General features: G+C 40.9%; 3 protein-coding genes across 11 annotated transcripts in view; 1 reads left to right on the forward strand and 2 right to left on the reverse strand.

Annotated features, from left to right (window-relative positions):
* ccdc126 (coiled-coil domain containing 126) overlaps window positions 1-21,076 on the forward strand; it is a 47,757-nt gene that overhangs the window by 24,104 nt on the left and 2,577 nt on the right. For 2 of the 9 annotated variants that reach the window (XM_054763349.1, XM_054763352.1), the window contains exons 2-7: window positions 1,113-1,252; window positions 9,990-10,126; window positions 11,900-13,487; window positions 15,406-15,489; window positions 16,704-16,787; window positions 20,538-21,029. In XM_054763349.1, coding sequence (XP_054619324.1) covers window positions 20,792-21,029 — 238 coding nt within the window. In that variant the 5' untranslated portion in view covers window positions 1,113-1,252; window positions 9,990-10,126; window positions 11,900-13,487; ... (1 more) ...; window positions 16,704-16,787; window positions 20,538-20,791. The other 7 variants (XM_054763351.1, XM_054763350.1, XM_054763353.1 and 4 more) reach the window with 7 other exon arrangements.
* Window positions 532-2,661, reverse strand: npy (neuropeptide Y). Its single transcript, XM_054763356.1, has 4 exons — window positions 2,582-2,661; window positions 2,277-2,464; window positions 854-943; window positions 532-744 (listed from the first exon to the last, which is right to left on the reverse strand). The coding sequence occupies exons 2-4, from the start codon at window positions 2,462-2,464 to the stop codon at window positions 723-725; spliced, it is 300 nt and encodes a 99-aa protein (XP_054619331.1). The 5' UTR covers window positions 2,582-2,661; the 3' UTR covers window positions 532-722.
* fam221a (family with sequence similarity 221 member A) lies at window positions 11,849-16,438 on the reverse strand. Its single transcript, XM_054763346.1, has 6 exons — window positions 16,362-16,438; window positions 15,869-16,042; window positions 12,391-12,581; window positions 12,254-12,324; window positions 12,063-12,195; window positions 11,849-11,968 (listed from the first exon to the last, which is right to left on the reverse strand). Exons 1-6 carry the CDS (start codon window positions 16,418-16,420, stop codon window positions 11,874-11,876), a joined length of 723 nt encoding a protein of 240 aa, XP_054619321.1. The 5' UTR covers window positions 16,421-16,438; the 3' UTR covers window positions 11,849-11,873.

The raw sequence follows: 21,076 nt of genomic DNA on the forward strand, positions 1-21,076 counted from the left end.
GATTTTATAGGCCCTTTTTGTGACATCCCAAGAACCAGATCCCAATTTACCAGTCAATCTATGTTCCCACCCTCGCTTATGGTCATGACCTTTGGGTCATAACCCAAAGAATGAGATTGCGGATGCAAGCGGCTGAAATGAGTTTCCTCCGTAGGGTGGCTGGCTCGGGCATCTGCTCTGGATGCCTCCCGGACGTCCCCCTGATGCGGTGTTCCGGGCATGCTCAACCAGGAGAAGTCCCCGGAGCAGACCTAATACACACTGGAGGGATTTATGTTTCACACCTGGCCTGGGAACACCTTGGTGTCCTCCCGGTGGCACTGGAAGAGGTGGCCGGGGACCGGAAAGTCTGGACTTCCCTACTGAGACTGCTGCCCCCATGACCCTGACCCGGATAAGCGGAAGAAAATGGATAGATGGATGGATGCTTGTGACATCCTATTTGGATTGTAAATGGACCTAGACAGGACATTTCTGAACAAGCGAGATAATTGTGTTCAATATTGTTGTAAAAATGATGAAAAAGTAACACACGTTTCAAAGAATTCATCTTTAATTGCACAAATATACAATACAATTGACATACCCACTCCTCCGGTTGACTTGCAACATTCACAGATGACGTCTGTGGATCAAATATTTACAATTTGACAGTGTCACAAAGCAGCAGAACTGTAGCAGATGGGCAAGGAGGAGGAGGAAGGCGTCAGAGGCGGGCGTCATCACCACAATGATGGGTCATATCTGGAAAGAGAAGAGAAAACAGAAAGGTCATCTTCAAGAAATGGAAACTCACTGCACAAGCAGCTTTTGTACTGACTCTCATGTTATTTAGCAAATTCTAAACACAGACCTTGACTGTGGAAGGGTGTCTGTGCTCTCCTTCAGTAACAGCTCTGAGACCAGTGTGTCCAGTATCTCAGGACTGGACCTCTTGCCATACCTTGGGGCGCAAAGACGCAAGGGTTATTAAGGTGGTGTCATCTCCAGCTATAACCCTGCTTCATCATGCATCAATTGTATAATGACAACAGAAAAATAAACAAAAACTTGTCTTTAAGAGCAAAAAAACACACCCTAATCCTCTACATATCCTTTTATCATGTGTCCAGGTCAAGAAGACAGAACACAGCATGCAGGGATTATTCCAAACCCCGGCTGCCGTGCTTCCTTTTCTGCTTCTTAGATGATAAGCCTGCAGGAGCAAGTTATCTCGACATCCTACACTCTGAATGCAGAATGAAAACCACAGGTACATGAGGTACACCTGTGTGATGTATTCATATATTTCTCTGCAAATTGAATAATACAATATTTATTATTAATTGTTGCTGTGCTTCATGACAGTTATTACACCTATTTAACAAACAGAGGGCTAAAATGTTAGAAACACGTCGCAGAGTGAGATTCACTGTAGCTACATGTGTAAAAATGTTATCTATATTTACTGTACCATATGCTATTTCTCTAGTTAAATAAGGTCATCAAAATATTAGGAACACATCTCAGCATGATGCAGTGCAGCTCTACAGCTGCCATCACTGCAGTTCCATTAAAAATGTTACCTACTTTAGATAAACAGATACTGTATTGATCCTTTGCTTGAAATGACTTTGCTATAGCAGCATCATTTACAGACAATACAGTAGGAACAGCAATATAGCTATAGATAGGTATAAACAAAGAAAAGAAAGATGTGAATAAAATCCAATAAAAATACACAGGGCCGCTCCTCGCACTGTGCGTATGGCCCGCAATACGTGGGGCCCCAATTTTGTGCAAGGGGGCGCATTCTCTGCAAATGCGCAAAGGATGCGCATCACTGCCGTGGGGCAGCTCGAGGCAGGAGAGAACGAAAGCTGCGAGTAATGTGACAGTGATTAACTCCACGCAGTAACGCTGCAGCTGCTGCCTTTTAAGGAAGAGGGCATGGGTTCGATCCCATCCCTGGCTACATGTATTGTGTTAATATGTTATTTTGCACTAAAAATAATTGGTTTGCCATGTATTTGTATTGCAATTCTCTTTAGGGCCCCAATGTGGTACATGTATGCACATTACGTATTATCATTACTTGTGTGTCACTATTGTGCAATCCGAACGTACAGTAAATAATGCTTATTTTACCACCACTGCAATCTACAACCGCAGTAACAAAGCATTGTTTACGCATGTGTATATGGTCTTTATTAGAAGGTATTTTTCCACTCTGTACGTTAGTAAACAGTGTATAACTCCTTAGAGTACGATTTAGTGAAGCTGATGGAGTATAGTACCTCTGTCTTGTGATGAGGTTGATGTAGTGTCTCAGGGCTGAGTAGTACTTGGCCAGGTCCTCCGCAGGGGCGTCCTCCCCAGGATTCTCTGGTTTCACCGGGTAGCCTGCTGCCAAGGTGCCCAGGCACAGCAGCGCCCACAGCAGGAACCCCAGGGTCCCCACCCAACTGGTAAAGTTAGAATGCATCTAAATGGAAAGCGTAGAAAAGACACAGTTTGCTTTCCTGCAAAATTGCACGGAGGTAGAAGTCTTCCTTCATGACATACGGTCCGGTATTGCGGAACACGATGTCGGTATACTTACATCTCCCAGGGTGTTCTTGGGTTGTCTGTGCGCAATGCTGTTGCGTCTCCTCTGATCTGAAGTGTGCCTGGTGCGCACTGGGGGCTTTATATGTGCACACCAGACGCGCGTCAGAGCTGCACTCAGTGCTGCTTTCCTCCATGCGAGCGTCACCAGTGATGCTGTCATTGCTCCTGTGCTTTCTTCTTGAACTGTCTCCACTCGTTAATACAATAGCCCAAAATAGTTAAATAGTCTGTTGCCAGTGCGTGAGGTATAGCCAGTAAACAAATGCTTATGTATGTGTGATAGTATATATTGATTAAGTAGTAGAAAAGCAGAGATAATACTGGTATTCAAAGAAAGATATTAATTTAACCAAATGTTTATGATTGGGTTGTATTTTGTCGTAGTGTACGACTGTACTGCATCATAATGATGCATCTAATATTTTGTTTTTTTTGTATTGGAAACAGCTCTCAGTATGATGCAGTGCAGTTCTACACCAATGCATATGTAAACCTAACCTTACTCAAATCAATTGCCATAACATTGACTTATATTAGGAGTTTTCAAAGTGTAGCCTTATGAGCCTTATGAGGTTTTCTGCAGGATATTTGACATAGTTGTCTACTAACCCCTACTCTCTCATTGTATTTTAAAAAAAACTATTAATTTGCTCTTTGAAGTTAGTTTAGCAGGTTTAAATAAATGTGTTTTTCTTTATTTTGCATATTGATCAATACGTTATACAGACAAACTGACTACCCAATAAAAAATGTACCCACTTTGAGACCCTGGCCTAACTTCGGAAAGGTAGATTTTGGACAATTGGGGGACCTATATGTCTCATTTTAGCCAAATCATAGTTCTGTGAAGTCCTATGCAGCACATCGTTGTGCATTGTTCCAATACTATGGTGCCCTTTCTGACAGTAGAGACCACGATACCGGGTGCCACACACAAACACGTTAAACTGAGTGCGATTGTGCTGTCGTTCCAGATGGCAATCATGCAGTGATTCTTCCTCACAATGACTTCTTTGCAAAGTTGCAAAAGAGTGGCGGTAATACACTGCACTTCAGATAAGGCCTCTCACCCAAAAGATGCTCGTCATGGTGCCTCAAATGTTCTTTTTGACTAAATCACTCACATTTTCTTATATACTGTAGCTCCTCCCACCAAAGAGAAGGAGAGGCAGGAACAAAAGGTCTAAATTTGAATATGTAGACGTGAGCCTGAGCGCCAGGGAGCACATTTAACATAAAAAACCCAAATAGGACTTCAATGAATGTGCTTCATTTATCGCCCATTCATCACCCTTTTGTACGTCAGCTCCCAGCCGTATAATCTAGCAAAGTCACTTTTCTACGTCTTAAGTTGCGAGGAGGATGTTGTGAGGGCCTTTTGTGTCACGCAGGATGCGCTCCAAGCGAGATGAGGAATGAGACACAAGTGCGAGAACATGGCTCACAAAATCGCGGCCCGATCATGATGATTACCGGCAGGAATTAGACTTTCTGGGCCTCTTCAGGAGGAGAGTCTCATTCAGGAAGTCACGTCAACGGGCCTGACACCTTTTTTATTTATAGGCCAGCAGCTTGGGCCTGAGTAACTGTCAAAACATGTAAAAGCGGTTGTACCGCATATCGCGTTCAGAAGAAAGTTGAGCGGTCAAATGATGGCCCGTCTAAACACTGAAGTGACACCTGAGCGCGTCGAGCATGAGAGCTGATTTCGCAACTCGCTGAACCTTGTTAAATACGACGCATCAACAGACATCAATCCATGAGGTGTTAACGTCACTCGTCTGCGCAGGTGAAGTAGCTATGGAATGTTTTGCATACTGTACACTGTACGTTCATTCTCATACAGTATCACACTCCTCATCAACATTTTAAGACCACTTGAAACATGGCAAGAATGTACATTTTGCACTGTTACTGAAGTAGAGCTTCAAATACTCCACTTAAAAGGCAGAGGAGCCATTTTGTGGGATATCTGTGTAAAAGAGGTTATTATTTAGCAACGTTAGAGTGGCAAACACCTGGGTGTTGCAAACTACAACCACAACAACAAATCCTGCCTCTTTTTTATACTATCTGTAAAACAAAAAAAAAAAACAGCATTTTTCTGCCATTCATTTGTGTTGCTGTTCTGTAATAAATCAGCACAAGTCTGGGAAATATTCCACCTTCGGAGGAAGTATCGCAACTTGAGCTGCTCTACAACCATTAATCGATGGTGAATCGATTAGCCAATTAATCAACAACTATTTCCTAATCAATTCATGATTATTTTTTCATTTAAGTATGTTAATAGCCTCTGATTTCAGCAAATGTGAATATTTGTTTTATTTCCTTAGTCGTCCATGAAAGCAGACCTATTATCTTTGTGTTTTAGATAAAACAAACTTTGACTTTGGTATGTTGCGGACCCAACCACTAACTGTAGGTGTTTGCTTCATATTCATTTGGTCCATCTATGGCAGGGGTGGGCAAACGTTTTGACTAAACAAAATTGGCCAGGTGGGCCAGACTGTATATTTGATACACGTACCCAATTTTAGGCTTATAATTCACCTGGAATTATTTTATCTGTTAAAGTGTCATACAATCTGCTACATGTGCTTGTGTCCCATTTTTCAGGAGCACGTTAAACATCAGACCCCATCAAGTAACGAAATTTTGACTGATAAAACAGTGACTATTAAAGAGTATGTGAACGTCCCAGACGGTGCAGTGGGTAGGTTGAGTTGCGTGTCACATATTTGTTGACTTGTGTTTGTTTGGCACCGTGGGTGAGGTCGTGCATGTGAAAGCTGCTTAAACCGTTAAAAGGTTGTCTCAGATTGACTCTGACTACTTGCAAGTCATGTTGCCAGCTCGTATGTTAAAAGTTTAAATTGAAGACTTCGGAAGCAAATGACGGGCCGGATTCCAACGCTTGGCGGACCGGATGTGGCCCCCGGGCCATGGTTTGCCCACCCCTGATCTGATCCTAACTCTATTACTCCATGAATTGAAACAAAAAGCAGTGTAATCGACCAAGAAAGTGATCATGATTGTATTTTTGTGTACATTTATTGTTTCGATTTTTGTATTATTTAACGTTATTTTAGCAAAATATTCCGGCGGCAACCTGGTGTTTGTCCACTTATTTGCTCTGTCAGTTCAAACCTTCTACTTCTGAATAAAGAGGCAGAAATTAAAAGTCCGATTAATCAGAAAAATAATCGACCGATTAATCGGTTATTAAAATAATCGTTATTTGAAGCCCTATTCACAGAGACGGCAAAATCTTTTAGTATGACTCCGATGCTGCACTTTTACCAGATGTCTGTGTGAAACAACATGCATCTTTAATTTGGTTTCTGGGTGCAGCGTGAGGAACACACACACACACACGCCATTATTTGGAGAACACATCACATTATAATCATCTTCCACTGATTGATAACCCCCGAGTGAGCTACACACAGTACATGGATTACATTAGCCGACCACATCTAATTTGAGCATCATTAGCAATAAAATTGTTGGGACCGCACACACAAACACAGTTTCCACTGAGGCTCCGTCGACAACCAAAAGCACACGAGAGAAATTTACCCAAAGATTGTTCCGAATAATTATCTACAGATCAAAATAACGAGTTCAATATTTCCTACGGTCGGAAATGATCTCATGTAATACAGGAGACATGAGAGGCTTGCTATTAGAGCGCCATAGCTTACTGTTATTATAGGCTACATTTTATGGGACAGTTTCAGGTATTAAATCTACACTTGGAAATAATTGTTGAGTTATTATCAGCTGGATCTCACACATTTACCTTGGGGCCACTTTCACACATTTTGTGTATTAATAAAGATGCTAAAATGAATCCAGTGCAGGCCAATATATGCTAGGCTATCTGAACAAAACGGAGGTTAGGCAGCACTTTTGGTATTAAACGTTCGACTGTCACAACCATTATTAAGGATAAAGATTCTATTCTTCAGCATGTTAAAGCATCTGCTCCTATGAAAGCGACAGTAATAACTAAGCAGCACAGTGGCTCCGTTGTTACCTCCGCCACGGTTATGTTTTTGCCGGCGTTTATCTGTTTGTTTGATGGTGTTCAAAATAACTTTGATTTGAATGAAATTTTCAGGAATTGTCGCAACTGGGATATGGAAGAACTGATACAATTTGGGGGGTCGTCCGGATCGCCGTCTGGATGCAGGAATTTTTTGAAAGGATTGTTTAACATTGCGAGATAGGACCATTTTCGGCATTTGGGCATATAAATCCACAAAAAATGGTCAGAGCACTTGGGGGGGGAAAAAATACAGGATAAGTTTCCAACAGGTTCTACAAAATATCAAAGACTGATCCAGATGATGGAATAATTCCGGATACTATGATCCACAAGACGAAAATATAGGGGACCTTTGGAATTTTCATCCTAGGAAGACAACAAATGAAGCTATAAACATGCAACTAGCACCACTACTGTATAGCCAAGGCGCTATGGAATGTGGAGTGTGCCAACGGATTTGTTGTATCTTCAAAAGCGATCTAGAAGAAAACCGCCATGACGGAAAATGCGATTTTTGTGAATAACCACTGAACTAAGACTGATATCATGATGAATCCAATTGGTAATGGTATGTTTTCATGGTCAAGGAATCTAAATATGCAGACAAAATAAATGTAGGACTAATATTTATGGTGTAAATCACAATATGGGGGGAACTAGGTGGAGGTCTGCGCTCTCCGAGTGCTTTTCTAGTTGTTTAATTAGTTCTCCTGCTTCTTCTACTTCCACCTCCGAGTAAGCCACAAAGTAAAAGTAAGGAGATGTTGTCTTTTTTTAATTACTGTATTGCATACGTCCTTCATGTGTTCTGTGTACAGTGTGAGTAACTTTGGAGTTCATAGTTGGGTATAATTTAGGTATAAGAGCCGACTTACACCAAAACTCAACTTAAATCACAGTTTGGGAACGAAACTATGTACCTATGTAACCCGAGGACCACCTGCATCCTGCTGATTAAAAATGTATTGATTACAGTGGTCCCTCGTTTATCGTGGGGGATAGGTTCACAAAATAGCCCGCAGTAAGTGAACTCCTCGAAGTAGCCAACTTAGTTTTTTTTTACAATGATTCTATATATTTTAAGGCTGTAAAACCCCTCACCATGCACTTTAAAAACACTCTCAAAAGAGTTCAAACCTTTGTTTCAATTTTAATGATCAATCTACAGGTCAGACGTAAGAAATGATGAAGTCACTCGCGTCTGTTTCACTCCCGTGACCGTGCCTTTTTTATTTAATACAGACAGATCTAGGAACGTATCAGCGCATCAGCATAAAAACAAAAAAGTGGCTATTGGTCATCTCAGTGGGACAACTTTTGGATAATAACCACACAGATCCCATAAAAAATTTGCATTAATCACACTGAACAAAACAAAACTGATGAAACAGAGAGGTTTAATGGAGCTGGGGGGCTCATTAGCGTCATTTCCAGAGAGAACCTTGCACAATAAGTTTTAATGCACATTTCTCCTCCACGCAGACATCGAAATTGCTGCTTTTCTGTTGTATGGCGGTGGCAAGCCTCGGCAGGCCGGCGTTCACATGGGGCGGTGGTCGCAGTCCATTAGGAAAGGAGGGACATTTTTCACAGCTTCCGCAAATGTTACCTGAGCTGTACATATTCTGTTTATTCTCTTTTTATTCAGTCAATTTTGTCCCCACCACATGATAAGCTCATCTGACTGACGGCTGAGCAGAAGGTCACGCCACTTTGTAGGTGACGCATTTGTTTGGCTCAGGTGTGACGTGCACGTCAGAGTTGCATTGGAGGGTGCCTGTAAAGTTACCGGGAGACAGCTGTAGACAAGACGCGCCGTAGGAAAAGGTCATTAGTGTCAGAATAACGTCAGCTTGACTGGCGGATGCAGAAAGATTAGATGATGCCAGTGATCGAACATACAAATGTATTTTTTTTCCACGGGCCAAATGATGCAGTATCGTAATTTGAAGTCTTTATCTGTGTTTGAATAAATGTCATAATGAATGCCTATGAATAATCAGTTATCGCATGTGCCCCGCTCCCCCATTGCAAAATGACTAACTGACCCATTAAAACCTATTTTGATACTATTTTACTTGCACTTGAATTTAGTTAGATGCATATTTTTCAGTAATATGAATACATGGGAAACAAATTGTTCAACGAATCAATACATTATTTTTAGTGCAAAAATAAGAAGTTATCAGATTTATTTATTTTTTTTTAGCTGTCCAGGGCTGGGACTGAACCCCTCTGGCAGCAGCTGTACCATTACACCACCAGGGGCTGACAAGTGAGCGAGTGAATTGGTGTTTTATGCCTCACGGCACAAATGCGCATCTGCCGAGAATGCGTATTAACTTCTTATTTTTTTGCATGTTTGTCAGACTAATATGTTTCAGATCATCAAACAAATTTAAGTATTAGTCAATGACAACACAACGATACACCCCCTCGATCCCCAGAAAGACAGTAATTGAGATCGATCAGTGTGGAAAAGGTTACAAAGCCATTTCCAAAGCTTTGGGACTCCAGCAAACCACAGTGAGAGCCATTATCCACAAATGGTGAAAACATGGAACAGGAATGGGAAGGTTCACCAACCAAAATGACCCCAAGAGCGCAGTGACGACTCATCCAAGAGGTCACAAAAGACCCCACAACAACATCCAAAGAACTGCAGGCCTGACTTGCCTCAGTTAAGGTCAATGTTCAAGACTCCACCATAAGAAAGACATTGGGCAAAAATTGCCTGCAGGGCAAAGTTCCAAGACAAAAATCATTGCTGAACAAAAAGAACATTAAGACTTATCTCAATTTTGCCAGAAAACATCTTGATGATCCCCAAGACCCTTTGGGAAAATACTCTGTGCTCTGACTCGACAAAAGTTGAACGTTTTGGAGGGTGTGTGTCCCATTACATCTGGCGTAAAAGTAACGGCCCATTTCAGACAAAGAACATCATCATCAGATTTATGATGTATTATTGTGATATGTACTCTTGTGGAGCGGCATCTGGGTCGGTACCCGTCTACTGTACAGCCGATAACTCGCCACAGGGGTAATTAAGTATTTCTTTCTTTCTGAGCGTTAATTGCCAATTTAAGCACTCCTGATTTGTAGTGCTGGATCTGTCACTCAAGCTAGGTGTGGTTTCTATGGGGATCAGTCAAGGCTGGGAGTCATTTCCTTCAGCCGACAGGACAAAATAAAATACTGTTGTCTCTAAATGAGGTTGCTATGCGGAGGCAATTACTTTGTGACACACTAATAATGTGTGAGGCCTCCTCAACCTGGGGAGAGATGTAAACCTAAGTGGAAAGGGGTCAAGCGTTTTCCCCCCTAATCGTCGATAATGTGTCAGCTTTCAGATGGAATCCCTTCCACTCACTTCCCCGTGACCACCAGGCTGCAGAGACCCAGGTGCACCCTTGACGTCCTCCACAAGCAAACTACATTCCTTGCCTTCAACGCCACCTGTTCACCACCATCGCAACACAGGTGACCCCAGCCAGAGCTGATCGAGTACGACAGTAGTAGGAACACTAGAAGGGGAGCGAAACCTCATTTAGAGCCGACGCTAGTCCTAGTTTCCCGTTGTTTCTATTTTCCCGAGTAAAAGAGAGCAAACATGGCTCCATTCACCGTGTGGATTAAATCAGCAGTCATCACTGCTGATCTGCCGTGAGGAATGGGATTAATCAATGGGAGACGGTACATCCATGCGCCAATGAAACGCTGTGATCGTCACTGAGCAGCGGTGCCGCTGTTATTTTGGTGATATGTTGCGTGGGCGGCTTTCTTACCACAGCATAGAAACATTTAGATCTTTAAACTGACCACCAACAGAGCAAAAAACATATTTGGGGCTTTGCTGGCCCTTAAGAGAGACAGAGGATATTTTCATTTGTTGTGTTTTCAAGCCATTTTGTCTGTGTTGAATAACTATAGGTCCGATTTGCCAGAGGATATTCATTTTTAAAATCGTTTTTCATTCTAACGCAGTGGATCTCAATTTGGATCATTTGTCCACCAGATGGTGCTACCTGTTTCCCATTCAAAGCATGCAGCAAAATTTGACACCTCTAATTTCTGTGTGTCTAAGTGTGTGTCTCTGTTGATGTTGGGTGATTAAAAAAAAAAAAAAAGTGATATTTTTCTTTTTTTGTTTGTTTTTAAGAATAAAATAATAAATAAATATACTGGCCTTTAAAGGGTTAAAACTACGATTATTAGTGGTGCCACAAGACACCCAACTCACGTGACGAGGCGATGCACCAGATTGGGTCCACAAAAACGAGACCACATGAGATTTTAACAGAGTTTTAAGAAAAATACAATAATAAAAAAAATATGAACAGATTTTTTTATTTAACCGAGTCGCAAAACAATGCAGGTGTGTTTTCAAATGTTTATTGTCCCACACATTGACGCTCGGAGATATTGTCAACATTTCTGAGACCAAATAAACCACTGTTATTATAATGTACTACTGTATATAATAACAATAATAATAATACAGCTCACTGTTTTTCTACTTCGTCTATTTACATCAGGGCTATTTTGTTATATTTGTTGAAATGCGACGTGCGTAAGGCTACAAAGAACAAATTGACACCCAGTAATCGCAAGCGGATGCGATGTTGCTGAAAAGTTATTGAAAGAAGCCTGAAAACATCACAAACTTCGCACAACCTTTGTGAAAAAGCTGCCGCCAAATCAAGCATTTTAGGCTGAAACAATCGCAAAAGAAGTCTTTGTTTACTGCCAGCGGAGGTCAATATACCGTAATAAGCAAATTAGTGTCATATCTGATCATATAGCTCATTAATAATGAATGAATAACATTTTTTGAATAAACAGAGGGCAGTTTGGACACTTCTTTTTAGGCAAGTGCAACGGTAACAGTTTGAAGAGTGTGAATTTTTACTTTATTTTGAGTGAATGGACATTGAAAATGAATTACTGGTGCTGTGGGTCCAATTTCAATCCGTCCACTTTAAATAGTGGCAAACAATACGTCATTGATCACGTCTTGAAAATATCTGTTTCATCCAAAGAGCATTTATATTCCTTCCAGTCGAATGGTGCTTTGTTCGGGCCTTGCGCTGATTCCACTGGTTACAATAAATGTTGATTGGCTCGCTATGACGCAGCATATAATCACCATGGTTGCAAGGGAACAAAATGACTGCACATTTTTGGGGTTTATTTGTAATGGCAGTACTTTATTACTGTCGACGTACACTTATTTGGTCTTCTTACTGCATGCAGAGCTGGAAGCTTCAGGAGATGCTTGTTTTGATGCGGAACGCTGCTGGCAGCTGTCATCTGACTCCGGACCTGAGTGATACGACATAAGTTACCAGATGAGTTATCAGATCGCGAAGTTTTATAGTTTTTCCAACGGGGAAAGGGTGCAAAAGTGCCTGCTCACATGACCCATTAGCCCCCAGAGCAAGGTAACCATCCGACAAGGAACTGAACCCTGTCAGACCCCCCATCGCAGCATAAGGCACATCCCAGCCCACCGGGCGACCCCGTGCCTCCCTCTCGGACTTGGTCTCCACCTTAAAGGAAAACATCTTACTAGTAATTAAAAGCGGTGTTACAGACGTTCCAGCTTACCATGGTGTGGTGATTGAAGCTGGGTTGGCCACACCCGCATGTGAACGGGCTCTGGAACCCAGAACAGTCGCCTGGGGGGGAAAAAAAAGAGGTTTGACAAACGTTTTCTTTTTTTACATTCGAGGTTGACGACTCACACTTTTTGCACAGATGCCCAGCAGCTTCGGTGTGATCCTGAGGTAAATGTTTACACCTGCAGCGAACCGCCACCGTCCCAATGTGGGGGACGTACTCATAAGCAGGACAACGACATCCCCTGACACGGCAAGGCAGGACCAGAGGTCTCTCTGAGGGAAGCACCTCAAAGTCTGTCTTGTGCTGCTTGTATCTGGAAGAGATGACCTTGCTGTTAAAACCGACCGCCTTCCTTTAGATCAGGACCAGGGTGTCCAAAGTTTCCGATTTATTCCGAAAATTGTATGAAACATGGACCAGATCAGAACATTTCAAAGGAGGATTAGGGCCACACTAACATCACAGTGGGCAGTTGACACTGAAGGTGACATTCAAAACACGTCAAGGTAAAACACCATCTAATTTAAATAAGAAACAAAACATATGTTCGAAAAGAAGACAAAATGAACCTATTCAAGTTGTTGAGGGCCATTCCACCAAACCGGTGCCATTTGTGTCCCCAGGAAATACATAAAATGTATAAATGCACAATAAAATTCTCTGCAAAATACATTTTTTATTACGCAGGGTGTCCTGCACATTGACTTATTAAATAGATTAATTTACACTACATAAAACACTGGGAAAACAGCATTTGTTGACTGTCCCTGACTCCTAAAATGAGACTTTACCATGAACTATCATCATTTAAAACATTTTTTTTACATATTTGTGTTGCTTCTAGGGAACCGCACTGTGGCCTAGTGGTGAGCACGTTGGCCGCACAGTCAGGAGATCTGGACGATCTGTGTTTTTCTCCGAGTACTCCGGTTTCCTCCCACATTCCAAAAACATGCATGTTATGCTAACTGGAGACTCTAAATTGCCCATAGTTATGAATGTGAGTGTGAATGGTGATCAGTCCAGGGCGTACCCTGCCTCTCGCCCAAAGTCAGCTGTCCTCGTGAGGATAAGCGGCATAGATCGATGGATGGTGTTGCTTCTAATCCCAACTAAACTAAAAAGTTTAAATTTACACTTGTGTCCCCAGATTTTCAGTCACATGGTCAACAAGAAGTTGCGTCATTCAGATCCTCAGAAGGCCATAGGAAGGCCAAAAGTAAGTTCCCTTGTTTATTTTTGTGTATATTTGAAGATGTTTTAACTACGAATGGGGGGAGGGGGAGTGAATCTCAGCGCAGTCCTGTTTCCTACATTATTTTTTTGATGTTTATTTTTAATATACCGGTGCATTTTTTGGTTGAATCGCTGTAATGTGCTTAGTGACCACATGCTATTAGCATAAACGCCGTGTGGCTAGATTTCATGTTTTTGCTAATTCCATGCTAAAACTCACTCCTGTTACTTTCAGCCCTGTTACTCAAATGAGTCATCTTGGTTTTGGAATTCTAAAGAAAAATGTAATAAAGTTGCCTGAGACGGGCCAGTAAACATTTTGAGTAGTTCAGTATGTGTACACTCAGATTTTTAGTAAAAAAAAAAAAAGACAGAAATTAAAAAAGTAATAGGGCCACACTGGGGAAAAAAAAAACGAGATTACGAGAATAAAGTCGTAAATTTACAAGAAAAAATGTTGTAAATTTGCGAGAATGAAGTCATACATTCACGAGTAAAAAGTCGTAGTATTATGAGAATAAAGTCATACATTTACAAGAAAAAAAGTTGTACATGTATGAGAATAAAGTCGTAAATTTCCGAGCAAAAAGTCGTAATATGACGAGAATAAAGTCGTACATTTACGAGAAAAAAAGTTGTACATGTATGAGAATAAAGTCGTAAATTTCCGAGCAAAAAGTCGTAATATGACGAGAATAAAGTCGTACATTTACGAGAAAAAAAGTTGTACATGTATGAGAATAAAGTCGTAAATTTCCGAGCAAAAAGTCGTAATATGACGAGAATAAAGTCGTACATTTACGAGAAAAAAAGTTGTACATGTATGAGAATAAAGTCGTAAATTTCCGAGCAAAAAGTCATAATATGACGAGAATAAAGTCGTACATTTACGAGAAAAAAAGTTGTACATGTATGAGAATAAAGTCGTAAATTTCCGAGCAAAAAGTCGTAATATGACGAGAATAAAGTCGTACATTTACGAGAAAAAAAGTTGTACATTTATGAGAATAAAGTCGTAAATTTCCGAGCAAAAAGTCGTAATATGACGAGAATAAAGTCGTACATTTACGAGAAAAAAAGTTGTACATTTATGAGAATAAAGTCGTAAATTTACGAGCAAAAAGTCGTAATATTATGAGAGTAAAGTCGTACATTTATGAGAAAAAAAGTTGTAAATTTATGAGAATAAAGTCGTAAATTTACGAGCAAAAAGTCTTAATTTACGAGAATAAAGTCGTACATGTCTGAGAAAAAAAGTCGTAACTTTAGTCATAGGCAGGACCTGAGACCACGGTCAGGTGGAGGGTGCGGGGTAAGGAAGTCGGAAGTGAGAAAGACATGCTAATCATCTGCTGTGTTTAGCTGCCACGTCGTCCTTCCTGAAGAGCTCTGCTCTATTTTCCCTCTGACACGTATGACAAGATGACACGTAAAATTACGACTTTATTCTCGTAAATTTACATCTTTATTTTCGTAATATTACAACTTTTTCCTGTAAATTTACAACTTTACTCTCGTAAATTTATAACTTTTTTTCTCGTAAATTTACGACTTTATTCTCTTAACATTACGACTTTATTCTCATAAATTACTACTTTTTTCTTGTAAATGTATGACTTTTTTTCTTGCAAATGTACAACTTTATTCACGTAAATTTACAACTTTATTCTAAAATTTTGGATTTTTTTTTTTTTTTCAATATGGCCCTAATACTCCGTCGTAATTTTAAGAGCGTTACAACAAAGAAATGGCACCGATTCAGTGGAATGGCCCCTAACACACAGCTAATATGTGGGCTTGTTATTTAACATGTCTTGCACTACTTTGGATTGATTTTTCTTTCTATGTTTTAAAAGCAAACAGGTGAAAAATGTCATAGTGACCGCCCTTCATTCTTTCAGTTTTCGGTATCCTGCCCTTGATGGAAGAAGGTTGGACACCTCTACTGTGGATACGCCTGCACGGTCTTGGATGGATAAATAAATGTGCGCGTTTGGTGGTGCTAAAAACAATAGCTTCATTTTAAAAATTGATGGAAGCGGCACAGGAAGAAGTGAAAAATCCAAAAAGTCAACAGTGAAAGAAGCCACAACATCTAGCGACAAGGAATTGAACAAAACCATGAGCTTAGATACTCGCTGACATAATGAGACAGCTGGAGAAGACACAAGGGAAAACAATAAATTGTTTGGTTGACACAACACAGCACGACCAAATGACAAAACCAAATGAAACACAACACCACCATAATAAACATATGCTTAATTGACTTCCTATCTATTAATACTATTGTTCCTCTTTGTTCTCTTTTTCTAATGGATCTCATTGGATTGTGCAGGTGTACCTAAAATGATACCATACTACCTATGTGCACAGAAGCACTGTGTCTCCGGACCAATCAGCTTGCAGTCGATACCTCCTGGTACACCAAAGCTCACATACAGCCTGTTTTGTACTCGCTGTGGGATTATTTTCCTCTTGTATTCTTCATATTGCTCGGGTGTAAACACTTGGCCTCCATCGTCATCACCCACAATCCTAGAAGAGACACATTTGAGCTTTGTTTCAGTAAAAAGGCATCATTTAAGTAATGCCTCGTGCGGTTTAAAGGGATTATGTTACAGTTAAGTACATTAAAATCCCTTTCAAATCCTTTGAATGATGTAATAAGACAAAAATAATTGGTTATTTTAATGTTTGAGTGGCTCGGAGCTGCTGATTTAGGACAGTGTGTTCCCCCTTTTGTTTATTCACCTTTAGCTCAAGAAAACCAACCAAGTGCATTGAATGTTTGAATACACATTTGAAACGACATGACCATATGACATATGCCATAGATTGTGACAATGAGACAAACCGTGTGTACTCCCAATAGTCCTCCACTGCTTTTAAGGCTGAACTGTTCAAAGATTCCATTGGAGAGAGACATAAACCCCAAATTCGAGGCAAATTCGAGAACAATGTATAAACATAATGTTGCTATGGAAATGATGTAGGGTCCCTCTAACGGCCGCATAAGGAACTGCATCCTAACCTGAGCCTAATTAACTCTCTAACCCACCCACAATTCACCTATAAACATTTTTTTGAATTGACATGGTAAAATGTATTTTCAATTGTATGTTGTTTAAGCTCTCCGAGGAATCGATCAGTTTTATGGAAGATACCGTCATTTAGCTGTTGTTTTGCTCTTCTACAGCGGAGCGCGAGGACGGCGGAGAGACTACGACTCCCATGATGCTAAGCGATGAGGCACACGGACTCTTCAAGGGGAACCATGACGGTCAGTTCAGTTGCATGCTTGTAATTCGAGCTCTCGCTGTGCACTTGAGCAAGCTGAGCTACATACCGTTTGACGGAGCTTAGCATAATAAAAGTCATGTAAGAATCAAAGTAGAAGGCCTGTAAGTGTGTATAATACATACGGAGAAAAGGCGGAAGCATCGACATTTTTTAACCGCAACATCAGCTTGGCTTTGCTTCACAGTGTGCATTATTTTTAACATCCAGAAGATGATATTTGGACCCTGCAACATGGCTGTTATAGCTTCAAGTTCAAGATAACCTCCAATGCAGGACACTGAGGTAAATGAGCATACTTGTTATGTGACATCTTCGTTAGCATATATCGCTAACATGGAGTTGTGTAGTTCGTGTCAGCTTCCTCTTTTCCTTTCGCGATTGATATTTTTTTCGTTTTTCGTAACCATTTTCATTGCATTCTACATTTCCTTCCTGTCCCATTTATGCCTGACATTGTTGAAAAGTTAAGTGAGCCGTTATATTTGCTAAGTAACCGCGATGCCGATTTGTTTGTTATAATGGTTGTGTTTTGTTAAATTGTCAGCAAGTAAGTTGGTTGAAGCTGGGCTGGTTCGACGGTGTCTACATGCCACTGTTGTCAGATGTTCTAGTCAATGTTTAACCTCAATATCAGCCACTGTGTGCCTTATCACCACCCATCATACCATCTGGTTTGCGAAGAAATTTGACCTAGAAACCAGTGTTGCGTTCAATGTCTTTTAACTACAGTGACACGACAGGACTCCACTTCCGCTTTTTACCCATTTTGCTGACGGAAAGGGTGGTGTTGTTATCAGAAACTGATTAAGATGTATTGATGGTTCTCCTAACAGGGTTGGAACGTAGAGGTGGGCGATACTTCAAATTTAGTTTCCAAGTAAATACAGGACCAGTATTGCCGATATGACGGTGGCCCATAGGGTCAAATGCACAGCAACAAAACCTAAAAATGATTGATCTCGCTGCACTAGTATCAATCAGATACTAATTAATACACCCTTGGTGTTGATACTATCAATATTTTGCTTTATTGATTAGCTTTATCTTGCATAATAACAAAGCAGCGCATTATTGTCTTAAAGTTACGGTGTGTGTGGTGGTCTCTGGTATACTTTATTATTACATTATATATAACATATTATATTATAACAAATCAACCTTGACCCTTTGAAAGCAATAATGCCAAATAGCTTGCGTGTTGAATATTAGATTTTGTGCTGTACATTTTGAATTTTTAAAAACATGATAATTAATAATTGCGTCATCATACAGGCACATGTTGATGAAAAAAAAAGCTATTGAAAGCTTTCTTTAAGGCCTTTCAATATGCCATATGACTTGATGTGGTTTGTTGCACGTAGATTCTTCACAGTTTTACCGGTGAACTTTGACCTTGCCTGCTCTGTTTGAAAATGTACTGTGCAAGTACACGGCTGAGCAATTCCATTCAGTTTCCGCTGCACGAAATGAAACATCACCCGTAAGTCAATAACTTCATGTTCTGTTGTTAAATAAGGTTTAAAACATGTGCTAATATTGCACATTTCTCATGACAAAGCAAAAAAGCTGAGCCGGGGGTTTTGCATCATGGCCAACCCGACACAACAGATAAGATTGCAGTCCCATGGGACCACCGCTTCCCAATACAGAATATTCTGTTGTGTGCTTATATTGCAGTCCTATGGGACCACCGCTTCCCAATGAAGAGTATTCTCTTGTGTGGAGCGTTTGGCTGCCATGTCAACCAGCTTGACTCTGTAGCATTGTGGACAGTGTTTGTTTTGTTTTTTTATGTGGCTTTAAATTTGGGTGGTGAGATACAACCACTTTTATTTGCACTTGCATGCAAAAACAAGATGCTGCTGCAGGTGCACGCACGATTGTACTTGCACCTGTTTGACCTGCTTTTCGACCTTTTGTGTGTGCGTTTAGAGAAGTGCATTTGAGGTTTGCGCCAGTCAGTTTTGACACATTTGGGGTTTTTTTTTTTGTTTTTTTTAGTGACACCATTTTTATTACCAGTCTGAGATTGTTATCTTTCCGCCACATAAAATACACCTGTCCTTATCATTGTGACTCAGCCCACTATGAAACATACACACTTTTATTGGCTCGTCTAATATTAGCATAGGCGCCGACTGTGGAAGCAAGGAGCTTGGTTCACGGATCCTGCTGTGTTGCCATTAAACAGCGACTGTTTTCTTGTGGTTTATTAAAAGCTGTACTTATTAAAAATCAGTGCCAGAGGCATTGGAAGAATGTGTACCCTCATTAGGTTCATGTGTAATCGTAACAAGATCAAATACAAGGGCTGCAAAAAAAGATACTGTTTTGCCTACCAAGATGGTTGCATTGCCCTCTGATGTAGCTAAATAAGGTAACCTCGCCCTGGATGGGGCGTGCAAGTGTTCCTAATAAAGTGAATGCATTTCAATGTGCTATTAAAAGATATGGTGGTGCTGCACAAAATGGATTCTGTTACCTCTCTTTTCATAATTTATTCCCCCAGCCGGAGCTCAATTGGAGGTGAGGCTGGCACGTCCAACATCCAACAAAGAGCACACAGAATGGACCTGTTGACAACATTTTCAATAGTGGGGAAAACGATCGCCTAATTTTAGCCGCTGACCATTTTGTTAAGGTGGGATTAGGAAGTGAATGCCCTCGATGCTTCTAACTGGGGCTGTGAATCCTTTCGGGAGCAGCAATGTGGGTCCAGTTACAGCTAAACTGGGCCTGAAATGTCAAATTAGAGCGTTTGTAGCAGTACTTTCAGTGTTTCCTGTGCGATCATTTGTATACATTTTGGACCGCCGCAAATAGATTTGGTGCTACCTGTTGACCCTCGCTCATAAACACATTGTAATGGGACTGTCTGTGAATGCAGCTTGTCGATCCATCTCCACACATGGCATCGTAACTCTGCTGCTGAAAACCCTCATACACACCTGGCACTGGTAATCGTGCCAATACGGTGTTCAAGGGTTGGTGACACTATACTTTTAACAGCCAGATCAAACAAGTGGGCCACATACTGAAAAATGAATGCAAGCAGGCCTATCACGATAACAAATTTTGCTGGACGATAATCGTCCTACAAATTATTGTCGATAAACGATATTATTGTCAACATTCTGTTGAAAGCGTTTCTTTCATGAATGTAATGATAATATATAGCATAGCAATGCGAGTACACATTTTAATTTGTCAAGAGTATTTAACATTTTAATTGGAATGTCAAGAGCGTTTAAATAAAACAAATTAAACAAAACAGACCAAAAAAATGAAAATAAAATCGACTCTGTCTCTTTTAGCAAAAATTGCATTTGAATAAAAATCACAATCACGATATTTATTTTTTTTTAATCAGTGTGACTTTTGTTATTAAAGACAGAGAAATAAACCGTGAATGTTCAGTGTGTCAATGCAGACGTCGGCTCATTTGTGTACAGTGTTCCCTCATTTATGGCGGGGGATAGGTTGCCAAAATAGCCCGCAATAAGTGAAATCAGCAAAGTAGCCAACTATATTTTTGTACAATTATTATATATGTTTTAAGGCTGTAAAAAGCCCTCACCAGGCACTTTCGTTTGAATTTTAATGATCAACTAACAAGATTGGGCACAAGAAATGAAGTGACTCGCACATATTTGACTCCTCTGATCATGACTTCGTTAGGCTGTCGTGTTTTTGTATCCTTGTTAAACGTTACCTTTTTTGTTCTCCACAGGCAGTCAAAAATGGCAGCGGACATCCGATATCTGAGCCCCCTTTCTGTTATGGTGGACCATTGACGACAGCTGTCTGAGTAGAGCTCCCTCGCCACCGTTGGATTGCGACATCGTGAAGTTGTATCTTCTTTTCAAGGGACACACACAACGAAAAGAGAGAAATGTAGCAACCGCTACGCTGAAGCAACGCTCTTGAGCCTCGTCGCATGTAAAAGCAGCATCTGACCGGTGCTTTCCCGGCATCCCCACTACCATGCTGGGCGCACTCATGAGACGCAACATGTCCCAAAAGCTGAGTGTGTTGCTGCTCGTCTTCGGCCTGGTGTGGGGACTCATGTTACTGCGCTACACCGTGCAGCAGCCTCGCCACCAGAGCAGCGCCGAGTTACGCGAGCAGATCCTGGAGCTCAGCCGGCGATACGTCAAGGTCCTGACTGAGGAGAACCAGAGGGCACCAGGCGGGCCGCAGGGAGCCACCATGGCGGGTTACGGTAACGTCTGCACACTTTTTCAAAGCTTCAAAGCGGGAGCTTAATGA

This window comes from Dunckerocampus dactyliophorus, chromosome 20 (assembly GCF_027744805.1).
Source record: "Dunckerocampus dactyliophorus isolate RoL2022-P2 chromosome 20, RoL_Ddac_1.1, whole genome shotgun sequence".
In the NCBI taxonomy this organism is placed as follows: domain Eukaryota; kingdom Metazoa; phylum Chordata; class Actinopteri; order Syngnathiformes; family Syngnathidae; genus Dunckerocampus; species Dunckerocampus dactyliophorus.